We start from the raw sequence: 14,368 nt of genomic DNA, 5'->3' as shown, positions 1-14,368 counted from the left end.
GCATATGAATATGTTTGCATATTCTGATTAACTCCAAGGATTAGAAGAAAAATAAAAACAAAAAGTGCTGGAAATACTCAGCGGGGCTGGCAGTATCTATGGAGCGAGAAACAGAGTTAATGTTTCAGGTCGTTGACCCTTCATCAGAATTCCATTTCGCTTTTGAATTGGAAGAAAAGGTTGCTATTCGCAGGATTTTGTTACCAATTGGTAGAATTTTGATATTCTTGTCTCTAGCACAGAATGTACCTTTGTGCCCTTTCACTGTTGGTGGGGGAATTAGATAACAGATGCCAGCAGCATTGCCACTTCAGACTTTTTTTTAAACCTTGCATCAGAATCATGAAAAAACAAATTCTCATGGGGTATTTATGAAAACACTCAATCTATTTTTAACGTGAAATCTTGTCTGTTTTCTTTGCCACTTACAGTTTCCTTCACACATCCAAGAATCTTAACTGTTAGTCTTTCATTAGTCCAATTTTGTGCTTCTAAAATTCTATGTTTCATTTAGCTTTTGTTGTGTATCTGATGAGAGATTTATGGTAGAATCCTGCTAAGCTGGCAGACCATTCTTTGGATATTGGGCCTTATGTTTTTGTTTTGTTTTATAGTTAGTTATTTTGTTTCTGGAAGTATAATGATTTGCTTTCTCATTAGATTCTAGGAGTATTAGGTATAACCTCTATGATAGGAGAAAACTATGTTCTGAAATCTCATCACCATTCCTCCTGTAACCTGCACAATCCTAGTTTTGTCAGCATTGGCATACTTGCACAGGTTGTTGTTGTGCTATTGCCTTCTTCAGCAATCTTGAGTTGCAAGGTAATTAAGGAGTGGGTTCTTTGTTATTAAGTAACAGGTTTACAAGAAAGCTGTATAATTCATGTGACTAGATGACTAACATAACTCCAACTGAAGTATCACGTGTTGGTTGCTGTCACTTCCTGTGATGATGTGTGAAGTACTCAGACTTTAAAGTGGTATCACAATATCCCCCTTTCCTAAAATGGAAATACACAAAAGATAAACTATGTACATGATGAAAGAAAACAGCTTTGAACAATATTTACATAAGCACTAACTTTCAAGTCATTCAGTCAAGTATTTGTATAAAGTACAGATGGTTGACTGACTCGACCTGATCTTATCACTGCGTAGCTTGGTTGAGAACTACACTTGTCAACGTTTTTCTCAAGATCTGCCTGTGTGTTCTGACAGATTTGTCACTCTTCTTCGCTGCATTCTGTGGGTTGGAAAGTGAACGTGTTCTCAAAGTAATAGGTTTGTCAGGCACGATGTTGTTAGCTAGTTCTCTAAGCTGGCATCGGTTTCTCCTTAGTACAGCTCCATTAGGTAACAATTTAGGTTCTTGGTTCAGTGCAAATTTTGGACACCTCCACAGGAAACCACTTACCCTCCTGCAGATGGATCACTCAAACTTTCTGTCTTATCTGTGACAGTGGAAGTTCCATGCCTGCTTGTTTGTCATGAACACCTTTATCATCTCTTCATTTGCTATCAGTATGACCTGTATTGATGATGATTTCATGATGTGATGACTTGGTAGATTCATCTTAATTTGTCTTCCAAATATAATTTCTGCAGGTGATGGTAATCCTGTGCTGATTAGTGTTGCCCTTAAGTGTAACGTGGCTACATTTAGATCTTGCTTTGTTTCTCGACACTTCACAATCAGTGTGTACCATTCTTTCGGCTAGGCCATTCGACCTGGGGTAATGTGATATTGCTCACTGCCCATTTCTTACACATATCTTCAAATGGTTTGGCGGTATATTGCGGTCCATTGTCTGAAATATTCTCCGGAGGGCCAAATAAGCTGAATATTACGCTGATACTGTAAGCAACTGATTGGCTTGCCTGTCTCTCAATTACCAGATTATGGGGAATTTGGAGAAATAATCAGTTAGCAAGAGATAGTCATCACCTTTGATAGAGAGATCAGTGGCGACGCATGTCCAAGGATGCAACGGAACTTCGTGTGGGATAAGTGGCTCTTTATGTTGGCTTGATTGATGCTTTTGGCATGTATTACATGACCGTACTGCTCACTTGATGTTATTGTTAACTCCCAGCCAGTAGAAAGTTTCGCGTGCAAATCTTCTGAATTTTGCAACACCCATATGACCTAGGCGCAACTGTGAAAGAATGCCAAGCAGTTGTGGAATTAACACCTGCCTTCCTTTGAAGATTGTGTGACTAGAAACCCCCCAACTTATCTCTGTATGACCAAAACATTCTAAGTTCTGCAGGAACTTCTTGTATCATATCAGGCCATCCTTTGACAATGAGTTGCCATAGCTCCATTAAGGGTCTCGAAAGGTTTCTTCCTGTAGTTCCTCATGCTTCCTTTGACCAAACTGCATCAAATCTATCTGGTATACATCTTTCAGTTTTACATCGACTTCGTCAACCTGGATGTCTAATGGATTGTCTTCACACTTTCTGGCATTGGGAAGTCTGCTGAGGGTGTCTGAGGTCACCATAAATTTCCAGGCTTATATTTGACCTTGCAGTCATATTTTTGCACTTTTATCAATAGTTGTAGACAGGGTAGTGTACTGGTGAGCAGTTTCTGCCATATCATGGCCAGTGGTTTATGATCCATCTTGACTGAAATGCTTCCCAAAAAGCTAAGTGTGAAACTTGGTGATTCCAAATACCAGAGCTAGTGTTTCCCTGAACTTGCCTGTGTGGGTGACAAGCTCTTTGATCCAGAAGCAACTGAATGATCCTTTTGGAGGAAGCATACTTCCAAACCTTTCAATGAATCATCTATTTCAAGAATGGTCTCCTTATTCAGGTCATAATACTGTAAACATGCCTCTGTCAACAGTGATTGCTTCAGCAAAACAAGGCCTTCTCTTCTGGCTGTTTGCAGGAAGATGTGCAGATTCCCAGTCATGCTCCTCTTTTGTCTTGCCCATCCCCGCTATATCCTCAACAATACCCTGGAACATTCTGCATGTTGTGATACGTATGTTGTTAAAATAAATTCTGGCTTAATGGTAAGCCAAACAGTTTGCACAAAATAACAGTACCTCCCAGAGTCCCGAAAGTCGTTAACTCTTAGGAACTTTCAGAGTGATGGATCGACCAGTATCTGTATTTTGTATCAAGCTTGGGAAAAAATCTAGCCTTTGCAAGCTTTGGATTAAATTCCTCCAAGGTAGAGATTTCATAAGGTCATTGTTTTAATGCCTGATTCAGCCTTCGAGGGTCTACATTTTCTTGGTGGATCTTTAGAAGGAATAGCATCCTTCAGATGTAAAGTGGCTACTCCTTTGAAACTTCCCACTGTGTCAAAGCGATCCGGGTACATTTGTTGTAAGTCTTGGACGGATTCAGTGGAATCACACCTGTTTTGGATGTCTGTCCTTGGCACACTGCTGATCTCACGTATTGTCACCATTCAAAGCTTGCTACATGCCGGTAGTCCTGCAACTGCTAGACTGTTCATATATTTGCTGTACCCACGAAGAGTTTCCATACCTACATTCCAGCTTTAGGTTAGGTATGTTCCCAAACATTTGTTTGGGTACCATTGTATGCAGTGAGTCTTGCGTTTGTCAGTTGCATCATTACTTTCCATCTTGCCAGATACATGTTCTTCAGTATTCTCAGTGGCAAAATATTTGCACTTGTCCCTGGATCGATCTAGAGTCATAGTTTGTGCTGTCCACCTTTCTCTGGGCAGATGATGTCAATGGTGGTGAATGCTTCCTGCTGAGTAACCAAGTCCAACTGGTGGGCAATTGTTACTGTGTGAAAAGATTACTCACCATCAGCGGTCTCTGTGTTACACATGTCCGTGTCAATCTTATGGACATGTCTGCATTCTTCTGAATGTATGCCTGTTCCTCTCACAAGGTGGTGTTTGTTTCTTGTCAGGTCATGGTCTGCTGTGACTTCTGGACAGTTTTCCAGTTCTAGACCTCTTGCACAGCCTTGCCCAGTGTCCTTGCAGTTGTCCATGTGAACAGGACTATTTCTTGGTGTACCAGTCCGCACTTGCCATATATCTTGCCTTGCTGAGGTGATCTGGTTACCTCGCCCATGGTCGTTGTTTCAAGTGCTCTTATACACTGCAATGGTCTCAAATATCCTGCCTTCTCTCAGGAGACTTTCTATATCATACTCTTTTTCTTTGTCTTTCTGAAAAGCTTCTATCGAGGTAGATGCAATAACCAATTCCATGATCCTTTCGGATAACGCCACTTAGGAAAAATCACAGACCTTTCCTTTCTTGTGGCATCTGTTTACAAGTTGATCAATGGTCTCCTTCGTTTGTGTGCTATTGGTTCAAGACAGCGAATTTGAAAATTAATCTTGACCTTCAGCTGGTCCTCCAGTGTAGTCCAGAGTCTCGCTGGCTTCCTCTGGACTGCTTCAGATAATCCCTAGGTATTGATAAGGTACAGCCCTTCATTGTCGATCACAATTTTTATTTTGATTGCTTGCTTGTCCATCTCAGTGACAATAAGATCCAGGAAATACAATTCCATATGTCATCTGAAAAGTTGGAATTCATGGAGAAGGTCTTGGGCTTTCCAATTTATTGATGGGTATTTGTTAGTCACAATGCCAAATTACTGGTCTGCAAGAATCCTTGGCTGGAGCTTTGCCCTTTAAATGACTCCCTCTTTTTTTTTTTCCTGAGGTTTTCCCCGAAGGAAAAAAAATTGGAGGTCTCTTGTGTGCACAGCATCTGACTTCAGCCACGCCCTGTATTAAGTACCTGTAGCGCAGGCTTTCTGCCTGCGATCGGGAGACTCCACTCACGAAGCAGTTATGGCAGGAAAACACACAGCGTGCAATGGCAGTGCCGCTCCGCTGTCTTTCCCGAGCCCAATTCTTGCTTTTTTTTCTCTGACAACCATCAAAATAACAATCCCCTTTCGTGTACTCTCTCTTTCTTGAGCACCGAATTCAGTGGATGGCCGTCGAACCTGACAGTGTCAGGCAGTTGCCACTACCTCCATTGGACTTCAACTGGAAAAGTTGCTGTTCCTGATGAATGCCACTGCTGAGCCTCTCTGATGTACTTCTACTTGGATGCTTTCTGCTATCTCCAAGCTGTGGTCTTCTACTACACCTCAATGCTACCAGATGTGGATGGTGTGCCGAGAACTGAAAAAGGCAATGGTTAGCACCGCAGCCTCACAGCTCCAGCGACCCGGGTTCAATTCTGCGTACTGCCTGTGTGGAGTTTGCAAGTTCTCCCTGTGTCTGCGTGGGTTTTCTCCGGGTGCTCCGGTTTCCTCCCACAAGCCAAAAGACTTGCAGGTTGGTAGGTAAATTGGCCATTACAAATTGCCCCTAGTATAGGTAGGTGGTAGGGAAATATAGGGACAGATGGGGATGTGGTAGGAATATGGGATTAGTGTAGGATTAGTATAAATGGGTGGTTGATGGTCGGCACAGACTTGGTGGGCCGAAGGGCCTGTTTCAGTGCTGTATCACTAAACTAAACCACAAGGTGGCACCATATTGTGTTTTTGCTGCCTTCAGCAATATGGTACCAAACAATCTCGAGTTGAAAGGTAATCGAGGTGTGGATTTTTTATTGTTATGTAACAGGTTTACAAGAGAGCTCTATAATACATGTGTAACTAGATGATTAACACAGCTCTAACTGAACTATCGCTTGTTGGTTGATGCCACTTCCTGTGATGATGAGTGAAGCACTCACTCTTAAAGTGGTATCACAAAAGATGTATGTCATTTACCATATAACGAGTTGACTTTAGGAAGAGGGCATCTCTGACAATGCAGAATTCCCTCTCTGTTGCACTGATGTGCCAGTCTAGATAATGTGCTCAAGACTCTGGATTGGGGCTTGAACCTTGATTGTCTGACTCTGAGACGAGTATTACCACTGAGACAATTTAGCAGACTGGATGCTGCATAAGCATTGAATTTCAAGGGTTAAATTTGGCCTAACTTACTGTGTGGAAACCCACAGGATCAGGTGGAATGCTGGTTTTACAACCCGCCCAATATTATTCTCCATTGACTTCATCGGAGAGTGAAATCATCCAGGGTGTGAATCCAGTGCTGCACTCGACCTGGTCAGTTTCTCATCTGGCGGGTTAGATGTTTTCCTTTAGCTTCTCTCCTACCTCCCTTCATTTGCTCTCCAAGCATATCATCCTATGAGACCCACTTCTGCTTCTTTGACTGCATTTTCCACTGAACAGTTGACAAATCGATCTTGAGTTATAGTTTGTGTTGTCCAACTTTCTCTGTTTTTGCAGTAGTTCTTTTACTTTACAAGTGCTACTAAAACCCTTACTTTGCAACGATGGCAGGAGACAAAGAAGGAGAAGTTCAGAGGAGTGACCAAAAGCTTGATTAAAATGGCTGTTTTTAAGGAGGATCTTTTAGAGGAGGAGAAAGAGAAAAAAAGAGAGGATGTCAGAAGAATTCCAGTGTTGGGCATGACTGTCAGTGATGGGGTGAAGGTCGGTTGGTTGCATTAAAAGCCACAGCCAGAGGATGTTAGGTGAGGCAAAGGCAGGCAGTAATATGCAATTGCAAGTTGGCGGACTTAACTTGGAGTGTATATGGTGTCAGAGGCTCAACTTGGGATCAAATAGAATTCTGAGATTACAACATTGTCTGTTGCAACCTGAGACTGTGGCTGGAGAGTGTTATGAAACCAGTGGCAGGATTTGCGACAGGATCAAAGGCGTTTGAATTTAATGCTTTTGTGTTTATCTGGAGGAAATTGTAGCTGGTCCAAGAATGGATATCCAACAAGTACTTTAACAACACAGAGGCAGTGAATGGATTGAGTGTGGCTGTGGAGCAATAGAGCTGGGATGTCGTCAGCGCATGTGAAAGGTCACCCCTTGTCTGCGGATAATATTAGCAAGGGGTAGTATGAAGATGAAGAGGAGGGAGCCAAGAATGGATACTTAGGGGACTCTGAAAGTAAAGATATTGGGTATGAATGAGTTGCTTTGGTTCCAATAAGATAGCAACGGTGGAACCGACTGTTGACCATCTCAAAGGTTTTAGAGGTGGGCAAAGAGGGGTAATGCGTCACAGGCACTGTCTCAGAGGATGTCTTTTTTGTCTTTGGTTAGGGCTGCTACAATGCTGTGGCAAGAAGTTAAATCTGAGTGGAGTGGTTCAAACATGGAGATGCTGGAAAGATGGATACAATTTTGGGAGATGACAATACATGCAAGAACTTTGGAGATTAAAGGAAGATTGGAGATGGGGCAGTAGTTTGCAAAAGGCATCGAGGAGGAGAGATGCAGTGCTAGCTGTCTTGAAAGGGAGGGAGACAGTATTGGAGGAGTGGGAACCATTGATGATGTCAGCTAGAATAATGGCCAAGAAGGGAAGTTTGTCAACTGTTCAGTGGAAAATGCAGTCAAAGAAGTCGAAGTGTGTCTCATGGGCATGATAAGCTTGGAGAGCAAATGAAGAGAGCTAGGAGAGAAGCTAAAGAAAAACATGAGGCTAGGACTAGGGGAAGAGGTGCCTGGAGGGAGCTTTGGCTTGGTGGGCAAGGAGAGATGGTGGGGGGCTGGGGGGTGGTGGCGGGGTGGTTGCTGCCGGGTGGAATCAGCAGAAGCAGCTCCCGATCTTAGTGGTAAAAATGTCCATGAGTTCCTCAGACTTTGGAGGTGAGGTTGTCGCCAGAGGAGAGGGGTTCAAGGAAATGGTTTGCAGTGGGTGATTTTTGGAACAGTGTACTTCTCTCTTCCTTGCTCCGAGCTCGTTTCATTAAATTTCAATTAATAAATCTTACCAAGGCCTAAAAACAAACCAGCCAATAAATTTACTGCATTCATTGCTTATACTTGAGAAATGCAATTTCTAGTTGCCAAGATGCGAGCAGCCTTGTTGAGTACCATTTTGAGCATTTGAATGAAAAATATCAGATTTTTCATTATGAAGTGTGTTTCTGTTAATTAATGGCTGATTGATGCTGTGCTGGCCACAGTGAGGAGACCTGTTCATTTGCCAACCTTGTCGCTCACTTCAAATACAGATTTGGAAATAAATTAGATATTTCTTAAACCATGCACTTTTATTCAACTGAAATATTTTCTGGTTAATAGATGCAGCAACTGCATGATATGGAGCAAGTATGTTACGAGAAGGTTCTGATGCAACTGAAGGAAGGACACCAGGTAAAGTTTTTTTTGTAATTTTCCACCTGTTTACGTGTTTATATGACAAAAGGACTCTGGGGGCATAACAGTATGTGATTACGTGATTACTGTACAACAATTTACAACGAGAATTAGTACAGTCTAAATAGACTTCAGCTGAAAAAAGTCAGCTCTTTAAATTACAACATGTGACTTTGATTAAATATAGCAATCCTTACATATTCATAACATGGTCTTTTATTAATATTACAAAATTAATTACAAATTGCTAAACCAGAGAGCAAAATAAAAAATCCATCTTTAATTGAACCTGGGGGAGAGGCAGTGGTTTAGTGGTAATGTCACTGGACTAGAATTCCAGAGGCCTAGGCTACTCCTCTGGGTTCGAATCCCACCACAGCAGAATGTGAAATTTGAATTCAATTAATAAATCTGGAATTAAAAAGCTAGGCTAATGTTTGGAGTTTATTTCTTAACGTTTCTTTGAGCTATGCAAGTGCATTTTTATTGGTGACAAAATAGATTTGTTTGTTGACTGTATTACTGTCTTCAAGATGGCTCCTGGGCTATAAGCTCCCGAGGAAGCTCCCTTGCTGTGCAACTCTATCCATGGCCATCTGCTCCCATTCTTAGTGTTTTCTCCCCCAATCTACCCTCTTAAACTGTTTAAATTCCCCTGGCTCTTTATTCAGTACATTTTAGCCCTAACTACAAGTTAACAGCTAGTTTAATGTTACCTGGGCCCACTGCCCTCCCCCAGCCATACCTGCTCTTTGTTTTCCTCATTGAGCACTCAATGAAATTGAATGAAATCCGGACGAAATTGCAAAGTACAGCTGGTGATTCTCTGATCTTCTATCCTGTTGTCTACACCGCCCAGATTGTCCGCGGCCACGGCGTGCAGTAAGTCCATTGTAGAGAGGAAGGAGCAGCGGAACCCTCGGGTAATAAGACTATTACAGAGGGGAAGCCTTGAGAAAAAGGTGCCCCGAACACTTAAAAAGCCACAAACGGCTCCTCGGCCACAAGTTCTAAGCGCCCGCGGGAGATGTGAGGCTCGTAGCGCATCTGCAGCGCAATGTCGGCGAATTCCTGCTGGTACTGGCGCCCGAGGCTGTTGCTCACCTCCCGTCGATGGTGGGAACTGATGAAATGGTTTATTACCTGCACCCCCTTCCCGCCACCCCCCCCCCCCCCCACTTCCCCTTCCCAGCTCCACTCTCCCATCTCACCCCCGCTCCACTCTCCCATCTCACCCCGCACCCCTTGGCAACCCCTTCCCAGCTCCCCCTCGCACCCCCTCCTCCCACCGGCATCCTCCTACCCCTGTGTAGGGGCCCTAACAACCCCACTGCCTTGTGGGCGTCTCGGGAGAGACCAAGGCCATGGGAGTAAACCCGAACAGAAAATCCGGAGCGGAACCCCGGAGGCGGTCATGTGTCACCTTTGGCATGTTTCCGGCAGTTCCTGCAGCCATACCGGTGCCAAACGTCGTGCTCTGCACTCCTTTGGACCCCACCAGAAAGGCCGAGAGGAGGGTTTTGACGCTTGGGCAACTCTCAACCTCCATACATTCGCCCAGGCATGCGCCATGGAGAGGTCACTCCATAGTCGCCTCACAGCGACTGAAACAACACGGAAGGCAGCAGTTACGGGTTATAAGTCCAGCTCAATTGGCATAGAGATTGGGAGCCATGGGTTGCCTTTGTCGGTGGGAGACGCCATCGCACCGCACTAGACAGCTACTGCCCGCCTCAAACCGGGCAGCCCCCGGTCAATAAGGTTCTGTCCCGCCACAGTCCACCTGCTTCAATGGGTGCTTGGAGTTCAGGGTCATTGCCCGAAAAGTGGACTGCAACACCGCACCAAACAGCATGACAAAAGGAACGAAGGTGCCAGCACTTCGTTTTGCAAGCTGGAACGTCAAAACTGTGTGTCCTGGCCTGTCAGAAGACCTTACACAAATCAACGATTCTCGTAAGACCGCCATCATTAACAACGAGCTCAGTAGACTCAATGTATACATTGCAGCACTTCAGGAGACATGCTTCCCTGCAAATGGGTCTCTAAGAGAGCAAAACTGCACCTTCTTCTGGCAGGGTAGGGATCCTGAAGAACCAAGACAGCATGGAGTGGGCTTCGCCATCAGAAATTCCTTGCTCAGCATGATAGAGCCTCCCTCAAATGGCTCGGAACGCATACTGTCCATCCAACTGCTCACCGCCTCTGGTCCAGTACACCTACTCAGCATCTATGTTCCAACACTCTACTCCCCACCTGAAGCTAAAGACCAGTTCTACGAGGAACTCCATAATATCATTAGTAGCATGCCCAACACTGAATACCTGTTCCTGCTGGGGGACTTTAATGCCAGGGTTGGGGCCGACCATGACTCATGGCGTTCCTGCCTTGGGCGCTATGGTGTTGGAAGGATGAATGAGAATGGACAGAGACTGCTTGAGTTGTGTACCGATCATAACCTCTGCATCACCAACTTGTTCTTTCATACTAAACCCTGTCACCAGGTTTCATGGAGGCACCCAAGATCACGTCGTTGGCACCAGCTGGACCTCATCGTCACAAGGCGAGCCTCCTTAAACAGTGTTCAAGTCACACGCAGCTTCCACAGTGCGGACTGCGACACCGACCACTCCCTGGTGTGCAGCAAGGTTAGACTCAAACCAAAGAAGCTGCATCACTCCAAGCAGAAGGGCCACCCGCGCATCAACACGAGCTTGCTGCTGCTCTCACATGCGTTCAAGTCTTCAGAAGAAGGAATTTTCCTCCACACAAGATCAGGGGGCAGGTTGTTCAACCTTGCCCGTCTAAGAGCGAAGACCAAAGTACGGAAAGTCCTCATCAGGGAACTCCTCTTTGCTGACGATGCTGCTTTAACATCTCACACTGAAGAGTGTCTGCAGAGTCTCATCGACAGGTTTGCGGCTGCCTGCAACGAATTTGGCCTAACCATCAGCCTCAAGAAAACAAACATCATGGGACAGGACGTCAGAAATGCTCCATCCATCAATATCGGCGACCACGCTCTGGAACTGGTTCAAGAGTTCACCTACCTAGACTCAACTATCACCAGTAACCTGTCTTTCGATGCAGAAATCAACAAGCGCATGGGAAAGGCTTCCGCTGCTATGTCCAGACTGGCCAAGAGAGTGTGGGAAAATGGTGCACTGACACGGAACACAAAAGTCCGAATGTATCAAGCCTGTGTCCTCAGTACCTTGCTCTATGGCAGCGAGGCCTGGACAACGTATGTCAGCCAAGAGCGACATCTCAATTCATTCCATCTTCGCTGCCTCCAGAGAATCCTTGGCATCAGGTGGCAGGACCGTATCTCCAACACAGAAGCCCTCAAGGCGGCCAACATCCCCAGCTTATACACACTACTGAGTCAGCGGCGCTTGAGATGGCTTGGCCATGTGAGCCGCATGGAAGATGGCAGAATCCCCAAAGACACGTTGCACAGCGAGCTCGCCACTGGAATCAGACCCACCAGCCATCCATGTCTCCGCTTTAAAGACGTCTGCAAACGCGACATGAAGTCCTGTGACATTGATCACAAGTCGTGGGAGTCAGTTGCCAGCGATCGCCAGAGCTGGCGGGCAGCCGTAAAGGCAAGGCTAAAGTGTGGCGAGTCGAAGTGACTGAGTAGTTGGCAGGAAAAAAGACAGAAGCGCAAGGGGAGAGCCAACTGTGTAACAGCCCCGACAAACAATTTTTTCTGCAGCACCTGTGGAAGAGTCTGTCACTCTAATATTGGCCTTTATAGCCACTCCAGGTGCTGCTCCACAAACCACTGACCACCTCCAAGTGCTTACCCATTGTCTCGAGACAAGGAGGCCAAAGAAGAAGATAATGTAGGCGGTGGCGGAGTGGTATTATCACTGGACTAGTAACCCAAAGACCCAGGGTATTTCTCTGGGGACATGGGTTCAAATCCCACCACTGCAGAAGGTGGAATTTGAATTTAATTAATAAATCTGGAATTAAAAGCTAGTCTAATGATGGCCATGAAACCATTGTCGATTGTTGTAAAAACCCATCTGGTTCACCAATGTCCTTTAGGGAAGGAAATCTGCTGTCCTTACCTGGTCTGGCCTACATGTGACTCCAGACCCACAGCAATGTGGTTAACTCTTGCATGCCCTCTGAAATGGCCTAGCAAGCCACTCATTTGTACCTAACCGCTACGAAGTCAAGAAAAAGGAATGAAACCGGACGGACCACCCGGCATCGACCTAGGCACTGGAAATGACAATGGCAAACCCAGCCCTGTCGACCCTGCAAAGTCCTGCTTACTAAAATCTGGGGGCTTGTGCCAAAGTTGGGAGAGCTGTCCCACAGACTAGTCAAGCAACAGCCTGACATAGTCATACTCACGGAATCATATCTTACAGATAATGTCCCAGACACTGCCATCACCATCCCCGGGTATGTCCTGTCGGACCGGCAGGACAGACACACCAGAGGTGGTGGCACAGTGGTCTACAGTAGGGAGGGAGTTGCCCTGGGAGTCCTCAACATCGACTCCGGACCCCATGAAGTCTCATGGTATCAGGTCAAACATGGGTAAGGTAACCTCCTACTGATTACCACCTACCGCCCTCCCTCAGCTGATGACTCAGTACTCCTCCATGTTGAACACCACTTGGAGGAAGCACTGAGGGTGGCAAGGGCACAAAATGTACTCTGGATGGGGGACCTCAGCATCCATCACCAAGAGTGGCTCGGTAGCACCACTACTGACCGAGCTGGCCAAGTCCGAAAGGACATATCTGCTAGACTGGGTCTGTGGCAGGTGGTGGGAGAACCAACACGAGGGAAAAACGTACTTGACCTCGTCCTCGCCAATCTGCCTGCGACAGATGCTTCTGTCCATGACTGTATTGGTAGGAGTGACCACCGCACAGTCCTTGTGGCGACGAAGTCCCGCCTTCACATTGAGGATACCGTCCATCGTGTTGTGTGGCGCTATCACCGTGCTAAATGGGAGTGTTTTCGAACAGATCTAGCAATGCAAAACTGGGCATCCATGAGGCGCTGTGGGCCATCAGCAGCAGCAGAATTGTACTCAACCACAAACTAACCTCATGGCCCAGCATATTCCCCACTCTACCATTACCATCAAGCCAGGAGACCAACCCTGGTTCAATGAAGAGTGCAGGAGGGTATGCCAGGAGCAGCACCAGGCATACCTCAAGATGAGGTGTCAACCTGGTGAAGCTACAACCCAGGACTATCTGCATGCCAAACTGCGTAAGCAGCATGCAATAGACAGAGTTAAACGATCCCATAACCAACGGATCAGATCTAACCTCTGCAGTCCTGCCACATCCAGCCGTGAAAGGTGGTGGACAATTAAACAACTAACTGGAGGAGTTGGCTTCACAAATATCCCCATCTTCAATGATGGGAGAGCCCAGCACATCAGTGCGAAAGATAAGGCAGAAGCCTTTGCAACAATCATCCGCCAGAAGTGCTGAGTTGATGATCCATCTCTGCCTCCTCCTGAAGTCCCCAGCATCACAGATGCCAGACCTCAGCCAATTCGATTCACTCCGCGTGATATCGAAAACGACTTAAGGCACTGGATACTGCAAAAGCTATGGGCCCTGACAATATTCCGGCAATAGTACTGAAGACCTGTGCTCCAGAACTTGCCGCGCCCCTAGCCAAGCTGTTCCAGTCCAGCTGCAACACAGGCATCGACCCTGAAATGTGGAAAATTGCCCAGGTATGTCCTGTACACAAAACCAGGACAAGTCCAACCCGGCCAATACTGCCCCATCAGCCTACTCTCAATCATCAGTTAAGTGATGGAAGGTGTCATCAACAGTGCCATCAAGCGGCACTTGCTTAGCAATAACCTGCTCAGTGACGCTCAGTTTGGGTTCCATCAGGGCCACTCAGCTCCTGACCTCATTACAGCCTTGGTTCAAATATGGACAAAAGAGCTCAACTCAAGAGGTGAGGCGAGAGTGACTGCCCTTGACATCAAGGCAGCATTTGACCGAGTAGGGCATCAAGGAGCCTGAGCAAAACTGAGGTCAATGGGAAGCAGGGGGAAAACCCGCCGCTGGCTGGAGTAAAGGAAGATGGTTGTGGTTGTTGGAGGTCAATCATCTGAGCTCCAGGACATCACTGCAGGAGTTCCTCAGGGTAGTGTCCTCGGCCCAACCATCTTTAGTTGCTTCATCAAT

At 46.0% G+C, this 14,368-nt stretch overlaps 1 protein-coding gene across 3 annotated transcripts in view; it reads left to right on the top strand.

Annotated features, from left to right (window-relative positions):
- ascc3 (activating signal cointegrator 1 complex subunit 3) overlaps window positions 1-14,368 on the top strand; it is a 740,670-nt gene that overhangs the window by 246,959 nt on the left and 479,343 nt on the right. For all 3 annotated transcript variants that reach the window (XM_068026887.1, XM_068026891.1, XM_068026900.1), the window contains exon 13: window positions 8,100-8,171. In XM_068026887.1, the coding sequence (XP_067882988.1) occupies window positions 8,100-8,171 (72 nt within the window). The remainder of the gene's footprint in view (window positions 1-8,099; window positions 8,172-14,368) is intronic.

This window comes from Heterodontus francisci, chromosome 3 (assembly GCF_036365525.1).
Source record: "Heterodontus francisci isolate sHetFra1 chromosome 3, sHetFra1.hap1, whole genome shotgun sequence".
Classification (NCBI taxonomy): Eukaryota; Metazoa; Chordata; class Chondrichthyes; order Heterodontiformes; family Heterodontidae; genus Heterodontus; species Heterodontus francisci.
Note: the sequence above shows the minus strand (reverse complement) of the source record. Positions and strands in the feature narration are given on the sequence as shown.